Here is a 13,989-nt window from a genome sequence, read left to right as displayed (position 1 = left end):
AGAGGTACTGTATAGAGTTGGGGAGAAAAGAAAGTTATAACAAAACTTGACTAAAAGAAGGAACTGGTTGACAGGGTACATTCTGAGGCATCAAGGAACTGTTTATATGGTATTGGAGGAATGTGTTCTAGAAATATTCTAGGTGTATGTTGAGGCAGACCAAGAAATGAATACAGTAAACAAATCCAAACAGATGTAGGTTGCACTAGTTACTTACAGATGATGACACCTGTACAGAACAGCCTAGTGTGGAGAGCTACATCAAACCAGTCTTTGAACTGATGACCTCAAAACAACAACAACAATGTCAAAAATGTTGTTTTATGTGGGTAGTACAACACTCAGATATGTTATGTAGCTTCATTTCTTGTAATATAAGTGTCTGAATATAACTATGTGCATATAACACCATTTTATGTATGGTTCAAAAAGACATTCACTGTGGTGGCTGAAGAGCGAAGCAGATTAGATAGAAGTTACAACATGGTGTACAACATTGAACCATTATTCACTTGTTTTCAGTCATTACAATCTTAGCCCAGCATGCAGTGTTGCGTACACTAATGTTATGATCATCATTTGGTGTGGTCCTCACTGTGGTGAGTTTTGCTTCACGTTTCATGAGCCATTACTACTCTTGGAGTTATTCAAACTCCGCCATAGCTGGTCCCAAGCCTGGTTCAGAAAGAAGGAGGGGGAGGAGTAACACCTCATTAAAAAACCTTGATTCACCTGGCCCAGGTGATAGAACCTCATGAGGGCCTCTTGGCAGGGATACGGTGAAGACCTCAATTGCAGCGAAGGCGGGGAAGGTGCACTTTGGTAAGGCGGAGCTGGCGGAAGAGGCACCTTTTCTCTTTGGGTACAAAAAGAGTATAAGTAGTGACTGAACCCCAGAGCAGTGGCTACAGACAATGTCTGACTCATGGTAAGCAGCTGACTTTAGGCTGGCCATCCTACTGCCTATGTGGAAAGCAATGGGAAACTACCACATTACATTCCCAAGCAGTACATGGTATGTCTCTCCATGTGAAAGATTACGGAGTTAAAACTTCCCCTTATTCAAATCTCTGGGAGGGGAACACATTGAGAGTAGATGTATTTGAAAGGAAGAAAGGGACAGTGAAGGGAGGAAAGATAAGGATTGGAACATGGAATGTGAGGACACTACTGCAAGCAGGAAAGCTAGAGAATGCAAAACAGGAGATGAAAGGGAACAGATTAGATGCCTTCAGTTTGTGTGAAGTGAAATGGGGGGAAAATGGGGAGATAGAAAGTGGAGACTACAAGCTCTTTTACTCAGGGGAAATCAAGAGTGGTGAAAACGGAGTAGGAATATTGGTAGGACAAAAGTTGAAAAATAAGGTACTGATGGAAGACTGATGATGATACAACTGAAGGGTAGTTCAAAAGATTTGGTATTAATACAAGTATATATGCCAATCAGCCAGCATAGAGATGAGGAAGTGGATGAATATTATGAGAAAATACAAGAACTCATTGAGAAAGAAAATAGAAATGCCTGCGTTATCATCATGGGCGACTGGAATGCAGCGGTGGGTGAAGGAAGAGATGAAGATGCAGTAGGAAAATTTGGATTAGGAATAAGAAATGAGAGAGGTGAATGACTGATTAGTTTCTGTAAAGAAAATTCATTAGCAGTGGGTAACACATTATTTGAACACCACAAAAGGAGATGTTACACATGTATATCAAATTTGAATAGCGAAAGATATCAGTTGGACTACATCCTGATACAAAAAGGTTTAGGAACCGTTTGAAAAATGCTAAAGCTTATCCAGGAGCGGATATAAATTCAGACCAGAACATAGTAATGGGAGAAATATGAGTGAAGTTGAAAAAAGTCTGGAGAGATAAAACAAAGGAAAGACTAAACATAGAAAGACTCAAAGAGGTAAGAAAGGCATCAAATTTGGAGAACAAATTTATGGCAAAACGGCAAAGACGTAGAGTTGAGAAAGTGTTAATGACAAATGGATAAAAATGAGGGAAGTACTCATGGACCCTGTCAAAGTAGTACTAGGAATTAGAGTATCCCAAAGCAACAGGAAAGAATGGATAACAGAAAACATGTTGAAAAAGATAGAAGAGCGGAGAAAGTGGAAAAGTGTAGAAACTGAAGAAGGCAAAAAGAGGTACAGGAAACTGAATAATGAATTAAGAAGAGAAACTGAAGAAACAAGAGAAAAATGGATGAAACAGAAATGTGATGAAATAGAGAAAATGGAGAAAGAGGGAAAGTATGAAATGATGTATAGACTGGCTAGTGAGTTTTTGGACATAAAAGAAAGAGGAATAACATGGAAATAGAAAGAGCGGATGTTACTCTAGCAGAACAACCACAGGAGGTTTTGAACAGATGGCAAGAATATATTGAATGTTTGTATAAGGGGGATGAAATGCAAAGGGAAATTAAGGTTGAAAAGGAGCAATATGTGCTGCAAGATGGTAAGGGATTACCATCTTGGAAGCAGAAGTAGAAAAGGCACTGAAGGAGATGAAGAATAGGAAGGCATGTGGAATAGATGATTTGCCAGCAGAACTGTTTAAGAGTCTGGGAAACAAGGCAAGAAAAGAAACAGTATACCTCTGTAACAAGATATATGACAAAGGGGAATGGCCTGAGGACTTCATTGCAACAGTTATGATACCAATAGAGAAAAAGAGAAACACTAAAAAATGTGAAGAGCACCGGACCATCAGTCTAATTTCTCACGCAGCTTAAGTCTTGCTGAGAGTGTTGAATAGAAGGCTATATGGCCAGCTGGATACAGGGATTTTAGAGGAGCAGTTCAGATTTAGAAGAGGAAAGGCACAGGAGATGCTATTGGCCTGTTAAGAACTATAGGGGAAAGATATATGGAAAAAGGGAGAAAAATCTTTTTTTTTTTTTTTTTATATAGATTTAGAAAAGGCTTTTGACAGAGTTCAGTGGAACAAGCTGATGGATATTTTGAAGAGGAAAGGAGTAGACTGGAAAGAGAGATGACTGATACAGAATCTATATTTACACTAGAAAGTAAGGATAAGGATTGGAAATGAAATGTCAGAAGAAGGTAGCATTGGATGAGGTGTTAGACAAGGTTGTTGCCTTTCCCCACTGTTGGGGAGATTATTGTGAAAGGCTTAGATGGGAAAAGAGGAATATGTATTGGTGGAAAGAGAATAGAATATATAAGATTTGCTGTTGACATAGTATTAGTGGCAGAAAGTGAGCGGACAGTGAATAACATGCTGAAAGATCTGAATGAAGCTTGTGTGGAATATGGGATTCAAATAAACACAGCAAAAATGAAGAGTATGGCCATCAGTACAAGACGCAGACTGTCCAATATTAAAATAGAACAATCTACGATTAGCCAAGTAAAAAGATTAGAAGCATTTGAGATGTGGATGTGGAGGAGAATGGAGAGAATAAGCTGGATGGAAAGAGTGAGTAATGAAAGAGTATTGGAAAGGGTTGGTGAGAGAAGATGTCTGCTGAAGGTTGTAAGAGAAAGGAAAAAGAACTGGTTGGTACATTCACTGAGAAGGGAGTGCTTGCTAGCAGATACTTTGGAAGGATTGGTTTGTGGGAGAAGACTGAGAGGAAGAAGGAGATACAAGATGATAGACAACATAAAAGGAAAAGGAAATTATGCAGACCTGAAGACGATGGCAGAACACCAGACAGTCTGGAGAACTGCTATGTGAAAACCTGCCTTTTGGCAGAACATTGATGATGATGATGATGATGATGATGAGTTATTCAGAGTTAGATTAACCAGCCATTAACTTTTATATGCAAAAGCAGGCAATAGAATAAACTCATTGCTGTCAGCTAAGAAAGATACTCTAAGTTAGTACTGATCAGAAAGCTGTCAGTACCAGTCACGGTCCTGCGGTTTGTACCAGTTCAGCTAGCCTAAGCTACTGTGACAAGTGCCTTTGTGGAGTGGACATGTAGAATGCACAGTGAATTTCCTAGATGGCAAGCTGAGTTATATAATATGATTATATGGCAATGATCCAAGAGCAAAGAAATAACTTCAACAGGAGATTAAAAATTTGCACTGATGTTATGCAATTATAGACAATTTGGTGACTTCTGTGTTACTTCACTGTAGGCTGTAACAACAGTCAAAGAGAATTACTCATTGGTACTCATGAATACAAAGTCCCTGTATGAAACTAAGTAAGTTTATACATAAATACCAGTGCACAAATACCAGATATTCACATGAAATCAGCATTAGGGTAGGAGAACAGACAAATTAAATTTGTTGGACAGGTTCTGGAAAAAGTTGAATGCATCTCTATAGGGAGTCATATACAGGGCATTAGTGTAACTAATTCTAAGTATTGTTCAAGTATTTGGATACCTTTTCAAATAGTCATAACAACAGACATTGAATGAATATATTCAGCAGTGTGCTACTAGGATTTTAACAGATTGGTATAGTTCATACAAAACTTTAATAGAGGTGCTTGGGAAACTTAGATGGGAGCAACTGGAAGAAAGACAACATAGTTTTAATGAATCCCTTTTTCATGAACTTAGATAATCTGTATTCAAAGAAAACTGTGCACCACCTCATATCTCATGAAGGGACAATTAATATAATAGAGATTACTTCACATACGGAGTCATATAGACAGTCATTTTTCCCTAAATACTTGAACAGAACAGGAGAGTAAATGGATAATACTGGTACAATGTACCCTTTGCCATGGTTTTACAGTGACTTCCAGAGTAGATATAAATAAAAATTTGTCCTTTTACCTTTCTGTAGGTTACCATGTTGTTTAAAAATTTGGAATTGAGTATGGCAGTTCATATGCTTAGGTAAAACATACATACAAAATACCTCTCAAGTGATTTACATGTAGCCTGCTTCTTCTAAAATAACTCGTTATAAGAAGTCAGATGATTATGACTTCAAGTTGACACAAGAGCTTACTCTAGTGTATAACCAGACACTGCCACTTATGCAAGTGGTAGATTTTTTGACAGCATTTAAATCATTAAAATTCATTCCACATAACACTTTTTAAGTGAAGAATTGTGGGACAATCCAGGGTGATGTATGTGTATAAATAGTTTATATTCTGTCAAAGAAATAAATGTACCTCTTTGTTACATTTTACAGAAGAAAAACATCTGGGAATAATGTTGTACCTGGCATTGGTCCAAAGGGGAAAGAAACGTTAAGAGATGCTATGTCATCCCTCCTTCTAATGTCTGTCCATGGATTCCATGCTACTGTTGGTAGTGTAGGTGTTCTTATGTGATTTACAGGAACTTTTATAGATGCTAGTGGATGATAACCTTGGACAGAAGAATTGAACATGTGAAACCACTGATGATAGTTCACAAAATACATAAATAAATAAGCAACTTAATGAAAATATGAATGTTTTATGGACAATAAATGCTAAATGGCAATTACATGTAAATTAATCATACATCTTATACATAACCTCATGGGGAAGAGTATACAATGTAATTTCATACTCTGATGTAATGTTTGTTAAGAACTAAACTGCAGAGACAAGACAAATTTAAATTCTTAATGATTTAAAATAAAATAACAGGTATATTATTAACAATTATTTTTATGAAATTTGTAATTATAAATTACAGAGTGAACATATTCAACAAGATCCTTTCTAAGACGAAGCTAGAAATTGGGAATCCATAACAGTTTGATTCAAAATAATAAAAAAGATCTTATTAGTCACTCATTCTACAAATTATCTGAATAACTGTATAGCGTAAGTGAAGCGGTAAGAGCTTTTCTCAGAGTAGCAGCTTTTGATCTTATTTACTTGACTACATTTATCTGGCATAAGAATGAACAGAGTGGTACCTTGCACACATATAGGCCCTTCCAGTAAGGTGGCGTAAGACCTCACACTGAATGGAGATTATGTTAAAAGTGAAGTGGTATAGCAACTGAGTTGGGGATACTGTGGTGTATTGAAATCCTGAATGAAACCAACCTACTTTCTGAAAAAAAAGTGTTTCATTACTTACTGAATGCCCCTTGTTGTTTTGTGGTGCCCTTGTTTGTATATATTCAACATCAACAAGATTGTCCTCTTTTGTATTCTTTGTTACAATTTTCTTCACAAAGTCATGAAAGATGGTTCCATGGGTATACGGATTTGCAGGTGCCATGTGTATCAAAAACTGCAATTTTATTGCATGTTCCATTAAAAATAATTGAAAATTATGAAATTGAGAAGCTTCTGCTGTTAAAACAGATCCTGAGCCATGTTTCACTTTTTCCACATCACAATGCAAGTGACATTATCAACTTCTGCAATGAAATTTTTATGCTACTGAAAAGCATTTAATGTCCTTGGTAAATTACTATTTCTGCTTGTTGTGTTGTTTGGCTGTATCATTTTGCCTGTAGTGCTGCAATTTATACAATTCCAACCACCTGGTTTTGAATTATCGTATGGATGTGTGTTTTTGTGGACATTGCTGCAGTGCTTGTGGAGAGAGAAAGTCTGACTATGCAATTTGTGGTATGTGTCAGTGCATCCGAGTCCCAGGTACAAGGAATCAAAATTTTCTATACATCTGCTGGGAAATGTGAGAACAATTTGTTGCATAGGATGTCAGTATATATGGCTTTTGCTGCTAGTGCCCATTTGCGATGAAGCAACTGTAAAAAAATGGTTCCAATGGCTCTAAGCACTATGGGACTTAACTTCTGAGGTCATCAGTCCCCTAGGACTTAGAACTACTTAAACCTAACTAACCTAAGGACATCACACATATCCATGCCTGAGGCAGAATTCGAACCCACAACTGTAGTGCCTAGAACCGCTCGGCCACTCCGGCTGGCAAGCAACTATAGCATGCTACATCCAAGTACCACTACTCTCAAGTGTTGCACGAATCTTTTGATCTGTGATTGTCATAACTGATTAACTAATGTATGCACTGTATTTATCTTTGAGTGGTGATGAAGTTAGTATGTATTTCACCTCTGCAGTCCTGCCTTTGCTAAGAGCAGTAACGACATATAAGATACTATATTTTGTTTCGCCTGCCATGATGCAAGCAAGAACAACTTGGTTACCTGATTTCATGAATCAGAAATAGAAATAAATGCATTGCTGATTGTAGGTGAGTGATGCTGGCGCATATGGATATAGTGGCAAATCGCTCCGTGAATATCGGTAAATTACCATCAGTGAATTGTATGCTGTGTGCAAAAAAAGTGATAAAAGGTGTTAAAATATGTGTAGTGGCACATAAGTGGTATCATTCTTGTTGTTTTGTGGAAGCAAATCTCAGTCAACATAGGTCTACATGTGACTGTGCAACTGAGTGCAACGGTCTTGAAACTGCATTTGAAATGTGCAGCTGGACTCGAAATAAGTGTGAGGGAAGAACTGCAAAGTGACTTAAGTAAAGCTAGACAATATGCAGAAATGCTGAAAAGTTTGATCAACTATATGGACCTTCCCACAGATACGCAAACAGGCAAACGAGAGTGTGTATATATTAGACCTAAGAAAATCTCTCGACCCGTCTTAAATACCAATGTTTTTCATGTTCCACTTATGAATAAATATGATGTTCTAAGTGCAGACAGCTCAGAATCATGGACAAAAAATCTCAGTGTAACAGGTAACTGCTCAGAAAGATCTGTTGAACAAAAAAGTGCCAGCAGAAACATGTTACCATCAAATACTATTAAACGAAAAAATCGTGTGAGAGCACCTTGTAATAAAACTGAATATGAGACAAAAAAGGAAACAGAGAAGAAGAAGGAAGAAATATACATATTATCGACGAGTCATGTCTGATATGCAGTCCGAATATAAAGTGCAGTTCAAATATAAAGTGACTGGAATTTCGAAACCTGGTGCTCCTCTACGAGAAGTCCTGAAAAACTGTGAAAGTTCCGTGAAAAGCAACGTCAACTGTGTCATAATCGGAGGGGGAAACGATGTCTATAAAAATGAAAGCAGCCTTGCTGTAAGAACACTGAAAGAATCGCTAGGAAAAATTTCACAGGCGGAGGTATTTGTTGTAAACATTCCCTACAGACACGACTTAACAGAAGACTCGTGTGTAAACAGAGAAATCATCGCAACAAATCGGAAATTCAGGAAGATTTGTGGCGGTTTTGTGCACACAACTATCATTGAAGCAATGAGTTCAGTAAGAGAGCATTTTACTAGACATGGACTGCACAGAAACAACCTAGACAAGAAAGTGCTGGCCAAAGAAATTATCCCAGTGATAAAGACAGCAGGAGTGGATGCCTATGTAAAAATAGCACTACCTGCAACAGGTTTTCTGCCAATGACAACAGAAAAGAAAAGTGCAACAACAGCATATGTGGAAGAAACATCTGCAGATACACTCTACGATGAAAAAATTACAACTGTGCAAACATGTAAAGCGTCACAGTCACCAGTGGCATTTTCAGTAACAGCAGTGGAAAAGGAAGTAACAGTAGAAGTAACAGCAGAAGTTTCACCAGCAACAGTAACTACAGTGCCTCTAAAAGGAGAAAAGAGAATTGCAGCAGGAGAAGCAGCATCAAGTGTTACGGGTAGACGGAACACAGAACCACCTGTCCGTCTAACTGATTTTTTTTGTGGAAGGCAGCAAGATGCAGAAGCCCACGAGATAAGTAGTGTAACAAATTTCATAACACCTCACCAAAACGTTCAGTCTAAAATAAACAACAATTATGATCTTAAAATTTGCCATCTGAATGTTCAAGGACTAATAGATAAAGAATTTATTGCAAACAGCTTTGGACTAGATAACAAATTTGATATTTTCTGTCTGAGTGAACATTGGGTTACTGAGAGTGTACTTCCAGTTGTCAAACTTGATAACTATAATGTAGCAAATAGTTACTGTAGAAAATTGCATATAAGAGGTGGTGTGGCAATATATATTAATCAGTCATTCAGCTGCTCCATTGTTAAGTTGGACCTAGATGATTTATTTGAGGAACAGAACTTTGAAGCCACTGGTATAGTTATGGACAGTATTAAGTTAGTAATAGTATCCCTTTACAGGTCACCTACGGGTATCATCAATGTATTTCTAGAAAAATTGGACATGCTGTTAGATGTACTAAGAGGGACCAGATGGTTGTATTATGACACAGTAATTGTTGGAGATCTGAATGCAGATTTTGATATAACAACACATAAACGTACTGTGGCTGAGTTGAAAAACCTTCTAAGACAGTGAAATTTGCACTCAGTCAATAACAGGCCCACAAGAGATAAAGCATGTCTTGACAATATTTTTGTCAACTTTAAAACTACAGAAGAATCATGTGACGTTACATCGTTTCCATTTTCAGATCATGACTCCATATCTTTAAACTATACAAGTAAGTTCTGTATTGATAATAGTAATATTCCTAAGCCTGTCCCAAAAGTTATAATCACCAGACCTGTCACAGATGACAAAATTGTTCAGCTCTGTAAGTCCCTTGCTGAGAGAGACTGGTTCAACCAATGTCATGGTGACACAAGTTATAGTCTTAGTGCTGATTTGTCAGAGGAACTATTACTTGAGAGATTTTTTAAAACATTTCTGACACAATTTAATGACAACATCCCCATAAAGAAATGCAAATTAACTGACAAAGGCTTTACAAACAGGGCTACAAACAGACAAAATTCATGGTTCACTAAACAACTATCAAATATGAAGAACCAAGTTATGGTGTTGCACAATATATGTAGCAATCAGAAGACAGAACACACCAGATTAGCCTATATAAAATGCAGGAATGAGTATAAAAAAGCCACCGTGGAAGCCAAAAAAGCACATAATTTCAATACCATTGATAATTCCACAAATAAGTGCAAAGCTGCATGGAAATTAATAAATGGTGTTGCTAAAGATGTAAGAAGCAAAAAAAAAAAAAAAAAAAAAAAAAAAAAAAAAAAAAAAAAAAAAAAAAAAAAAAAAGAATATGAGTCCCCAAAAATTCAATGATTTCTTTATTAAATCTGTTGAAGATGTAGGAAATACTATAATCAAACCTGATATCAGTTCATCAGAGTTACTTTCTAAAAATGTTTGCAGAACACCAACAGACACAGGTATGTTTATGCTCTCCGAGGTCTCACCTAGTCATGTCCTAAGGATTGTAAAACGGGTGAAATCTTCAGACAGTGTAGATGTATATGACATATCCTGTAATTTACTAAAGAAAGTAATAGACTATACTGTGTACCCCTTAACATTCTGTATAAATAAATGCATATCTGATGGATATTTTCCCAAAGAACTCAAAGTGGCTAGGGTAGTTCCAATACATAAAAAGGGAGATATGGACTCACTTTCCAGTTACAGACCAATCTCCACAGTCCCAGCTTTTTCTAAAATACTGGAATGTGTAATTTACCAACAGCAATCTGCCTATTTTGAAAAATTAGGAATAATTAGTGAATCTCAGTATGGTTTTAGGAAAAAGTTGTCTACTGTGGATGCTATAGACTTTGTAGTCAAATACTTACATCAAGTGTTTGAGGGTAAGGGCTATGCTCAACTCACATCTTGTGATCCAAGCAAAGCTTTTGACTGTGTAAAGCATAAGCCACTCCTAGAAAAACTGGAATTCTATGGCATTAGACATAACAGCCTTAAATTAATAAAATCATATCTTCAGAATCATAAGCAAGTTGTTTGTGTAGGGAGAGAAATGTCGAGTATAGAACAAGTCAAGGTAGATGTTCCGCAGTGATCTGTGCTAGGCCCCTTTTTGTTCCTGATAATGATAAATGATCTGCCGTCATTTATCAAGTCCACCACTGTGTTGTATGCAGATGATACAACAGTTTCTTCATGCTAGTGATGATTTCAATAGCCTTAAAACATGTGTAGCAAAGACAATTGATCAAGCATCCTATTGGTTCAAGGCAAATGGATAGCTGCTGAATGAAAACAAAATGCAGCAGATGGTCTGTAGTCTTAGAGACAAACTTCTGTCAGATGATCCAAGTTATGTCAAATTTTTGGGGTATACATTGATGATAAATTATCTTGGGGTCAACATGTACAATATATTAGTGGTAAATTGTCAAGAGTTATTTACCTGTTAAGGCGACTTATGGATTGTGTTCCTGAAAAATATGTTAGAACATCCTATTTTTCATTCTTTCAAAGTATAATAACATATGGAATTATTTTGTGGGGGGACTCTAGCTGTGTACATGACATATTAATACTGCAAAAAAAGCTATTAGGATAATTACTGGTTCTGCATATAAGGCACGATGTAAAGCATTGTTCTGTGAACAGAAAATCATGACTGTTATAGACTTGTACATATACTATGTTCTAATTTATACAAAGAAGAAATTACCAGAAACAAAAACCAGAGAAAATGTACATAGTCACAATACAAGAAGTAATAGGTGCCTCTATATTCCTTACCACAGATTGTCAAAGTCACTCAACAGCTACGAAATCATGGGGTACAAATTATTTAATAATCTTCCTCAATCTGTTCAAGAATTACCTGAACAATTATTCAAACAAACAGCTGGCTAGTCCTCCACCAGTTCTATGATATAAGAGAATTTATCAACTGTAATATAATACTATAATGTTAACAACAAACCTGTTGTTTCTTTCAAACTATTAATTGTATATTAGTATGTATATGACGTTGTCTATTGCTGTAATGGCCAAATGACAATAAAATTATTATTATTATTATTATTATTATTCTTTCTTTCTTTTCTCAGACGTTATGTCTGGTAAAAAATGGAAAGTGACGCGGACCTTGATCAAGCGTGACTTTTAACTGTACGATATATGTTATATTGCATTTAGGAACTTTCGGGTAATTGAACATGTATCAATAATTACAGATTTCTGTAGTTGTATGTATAAGTTTGGATGTAGCTGTATTGCATTGATGTACTGGTGGATATTGTGTGGTATGACTCCTGTAGTTGATAGTATAATTGGTATAATTTCAACTTTATCCTGATGCCACATGTCCTTGACTTCCTCAGCCAGTTGGATGTATTTTTCAATGTTTTCTCCTGTTTTCTTTGGTATATTTGTTGTATTGGGTATGGATATTTCGATTAGTAGTTTTAATTTCTTCTTTTTATTGGTGAGTATGATGTCAGGTTTGTTATGTGGTGTTGCTTTGTCTGTTATAATGGTTCTGTTCCAGTATAATTTGTATTCATCATTCTCCAGTACATTTTGTGGTGCATACCTGTATGTGGGAACGTGTTGTTTTATAAGTTTATGTTGTAAGGCAAGCTGTTGATGTATTATCTTTGCTACATTGTCATGTCTTCTGGGGTATTCTGTATTTGCTAGTATTGTACACTTGCTTGTGATGTGATCAACTGTTTCTATTTGTTGTTTGCAAAGTCACGCATTTATCTGTTGTGGTATTGGGATCTTTAATAATATGCTTGCTGTAATATCTGGTGTTTATTGTTTGATCCTGTATTGCAATCATGAATCCTTCCGTCTCACTGTTAATATTGCCTTTTCTTAGCCATGTGTTGTATGCGTCTTGATCGATGTGTGGCTGTGTTAGATGATATGGGTGCTTGCCATGTAGTGTTTTCTTTTTCCAGTTTAATTTCTTCATATCTGTTGATGTTATGTGATCTAAAGGGTTGTAGAAGTGGATATGAAATTGCAGTGGTGTAGCCGATGTATTTATATGAGTGATTGCTTTGTGTATTTTGCTAGTTTCGGCTCGTTCTAGAAAGAATTTTCTTAAATTGTCTACCTGTCAATAATGTAGGTTTTTTATGTCGATAAATCCCCTTCCTCCTTCCTTTCTGCTTAATGTGAATCCTTCAGTTGCTGAATGTATGTGATGTATTCTATATTTGTGGCATTGTGATTGTGTAAGTGTATTGAGTGCTTCTAGGTCTGTGTTACTCCATTTCACTACTGCAAATGAGTAGGTCAATATTGGTATAGCATAAGTATTTATAGATTTTGTCTTGTTTCTTGTTGTCAATTCTGTTTTCAGTACTTTTGTTAGTCTTTGTCTATATTTTTCTTTTAGTTTTTCTTTAATATTTGTATTATCTATTCCTATTTTTTGTCTGTATCCTAGATATTTATAGGCATCTGTTTTTTCCATCGCTTCTATGCAGTCGCTGTGATTATCCAATATGTAATCTTCCTGTTTAGTGTGTTTTCCATTGCCTATGCTATTTTTCTTACATTTGTCTGTTCCAAAAGCCATATTTATATCACTGCTGAATACTTCTGTTACCTTCAGTAATTGGTTGAGTTGTTGATTTGTTGCTGCCAGTAGTTTTAGATCATCCATGTATAGCAAATATGTGATTTTGTGTGGGTATTATTATTATTATTATTATTATTATTATTATTATTATTATTATTATGAGTGTTATGGACAGGGGATATCAAATTGATACAATATTTTTAGATATCCACAAGGCTTCCAACACCATTCCTCACAAATGACTTCTAATCAAATTGCATGCCTTATTGAGTATCACCTCAATTGCATGACTAGATTCACAGATTTCTGCCAGAAAGGTAGTACATAGTAATTCATGGAAAATCATAAAGTAAAACAGAAATGATATCTGACATTCCCCAAGGGTGTGTTATAGGCTCTCTGCTGTTCCTGATCTACATCAACAATCTAGAAGACTATCCGAGTGGCCCTTTTACATAATTTGCGGATGATGCTGTCATTTACCATATTGCAAAAACATCAGATGACAAAACAAATTGTAATATGATTTAGACAAGACATCTGTATTAAGCAATAAGTGCCAGTTGACCCTAAACAATGAAGAGTGTGAAGTCTTCCACAGGAATACAAAAAGGAATCCACTAAATTTTGATTACACAATAAATCAGGCAAAACTAAAGACTGTTAACTCAACTAAATACTTATGTATTACAATTATGAATAACTTAAACTGCAATGATCACATAGATAATGTTGTGGGGAAAGT

The 13,989-nt window shown here is 36.0% G+C and overlaps 1 protein-coding gene across 4 annotated transcripts in view; it reads right to left on the bottom strand.

Moving 5' to 3' along the window:
- The window catches only part of LOC126356330 (iduronate 2-sulfatase), a 181,127-nt gene that overhangs the window by 108,382 nt on the left and 58,756 nt on the right, over window positions 1-13,989 (bottom strand). For 2 of the 4 annotated variants that reach the window (XM_050007310.1, XM_050007309.1), the window contains exon 4: window positions 5,180-5,329. The exons of the other annotated variants lie outside the window; for them this stretch is intronic. In XM_050007310.1, coding sequence (XP_049863267.1) covers window positions 5,180-5,329 — 150 coding nt within the window. The remainder of the gene's footprint in view (window positions 1-5,179; window positions 5,330-13,989) is intronic. 4 annotated transcript variants of the gene reach the window in all.

This window comes from Schistocerca gregaria, chromosome 3 (assembly GCF_023897955.1).
Source record: "Schistocerca gregaria isolate iqSchGreg1 chromosome 3, iqSchGreg1.2, whole genome shotgun sequence".
Classification (NCBI taxonomy): Eukaryota; Metazoa; Arthropoda; class Insecta; order Orthoptera; family Acrididae; genus Schistocerca; species Schistocerca gregaria.
Note: the sequence above shows the minus strand (reverse complement) of the source record. Positions and strands in the feature narration are given on the sequence as shown.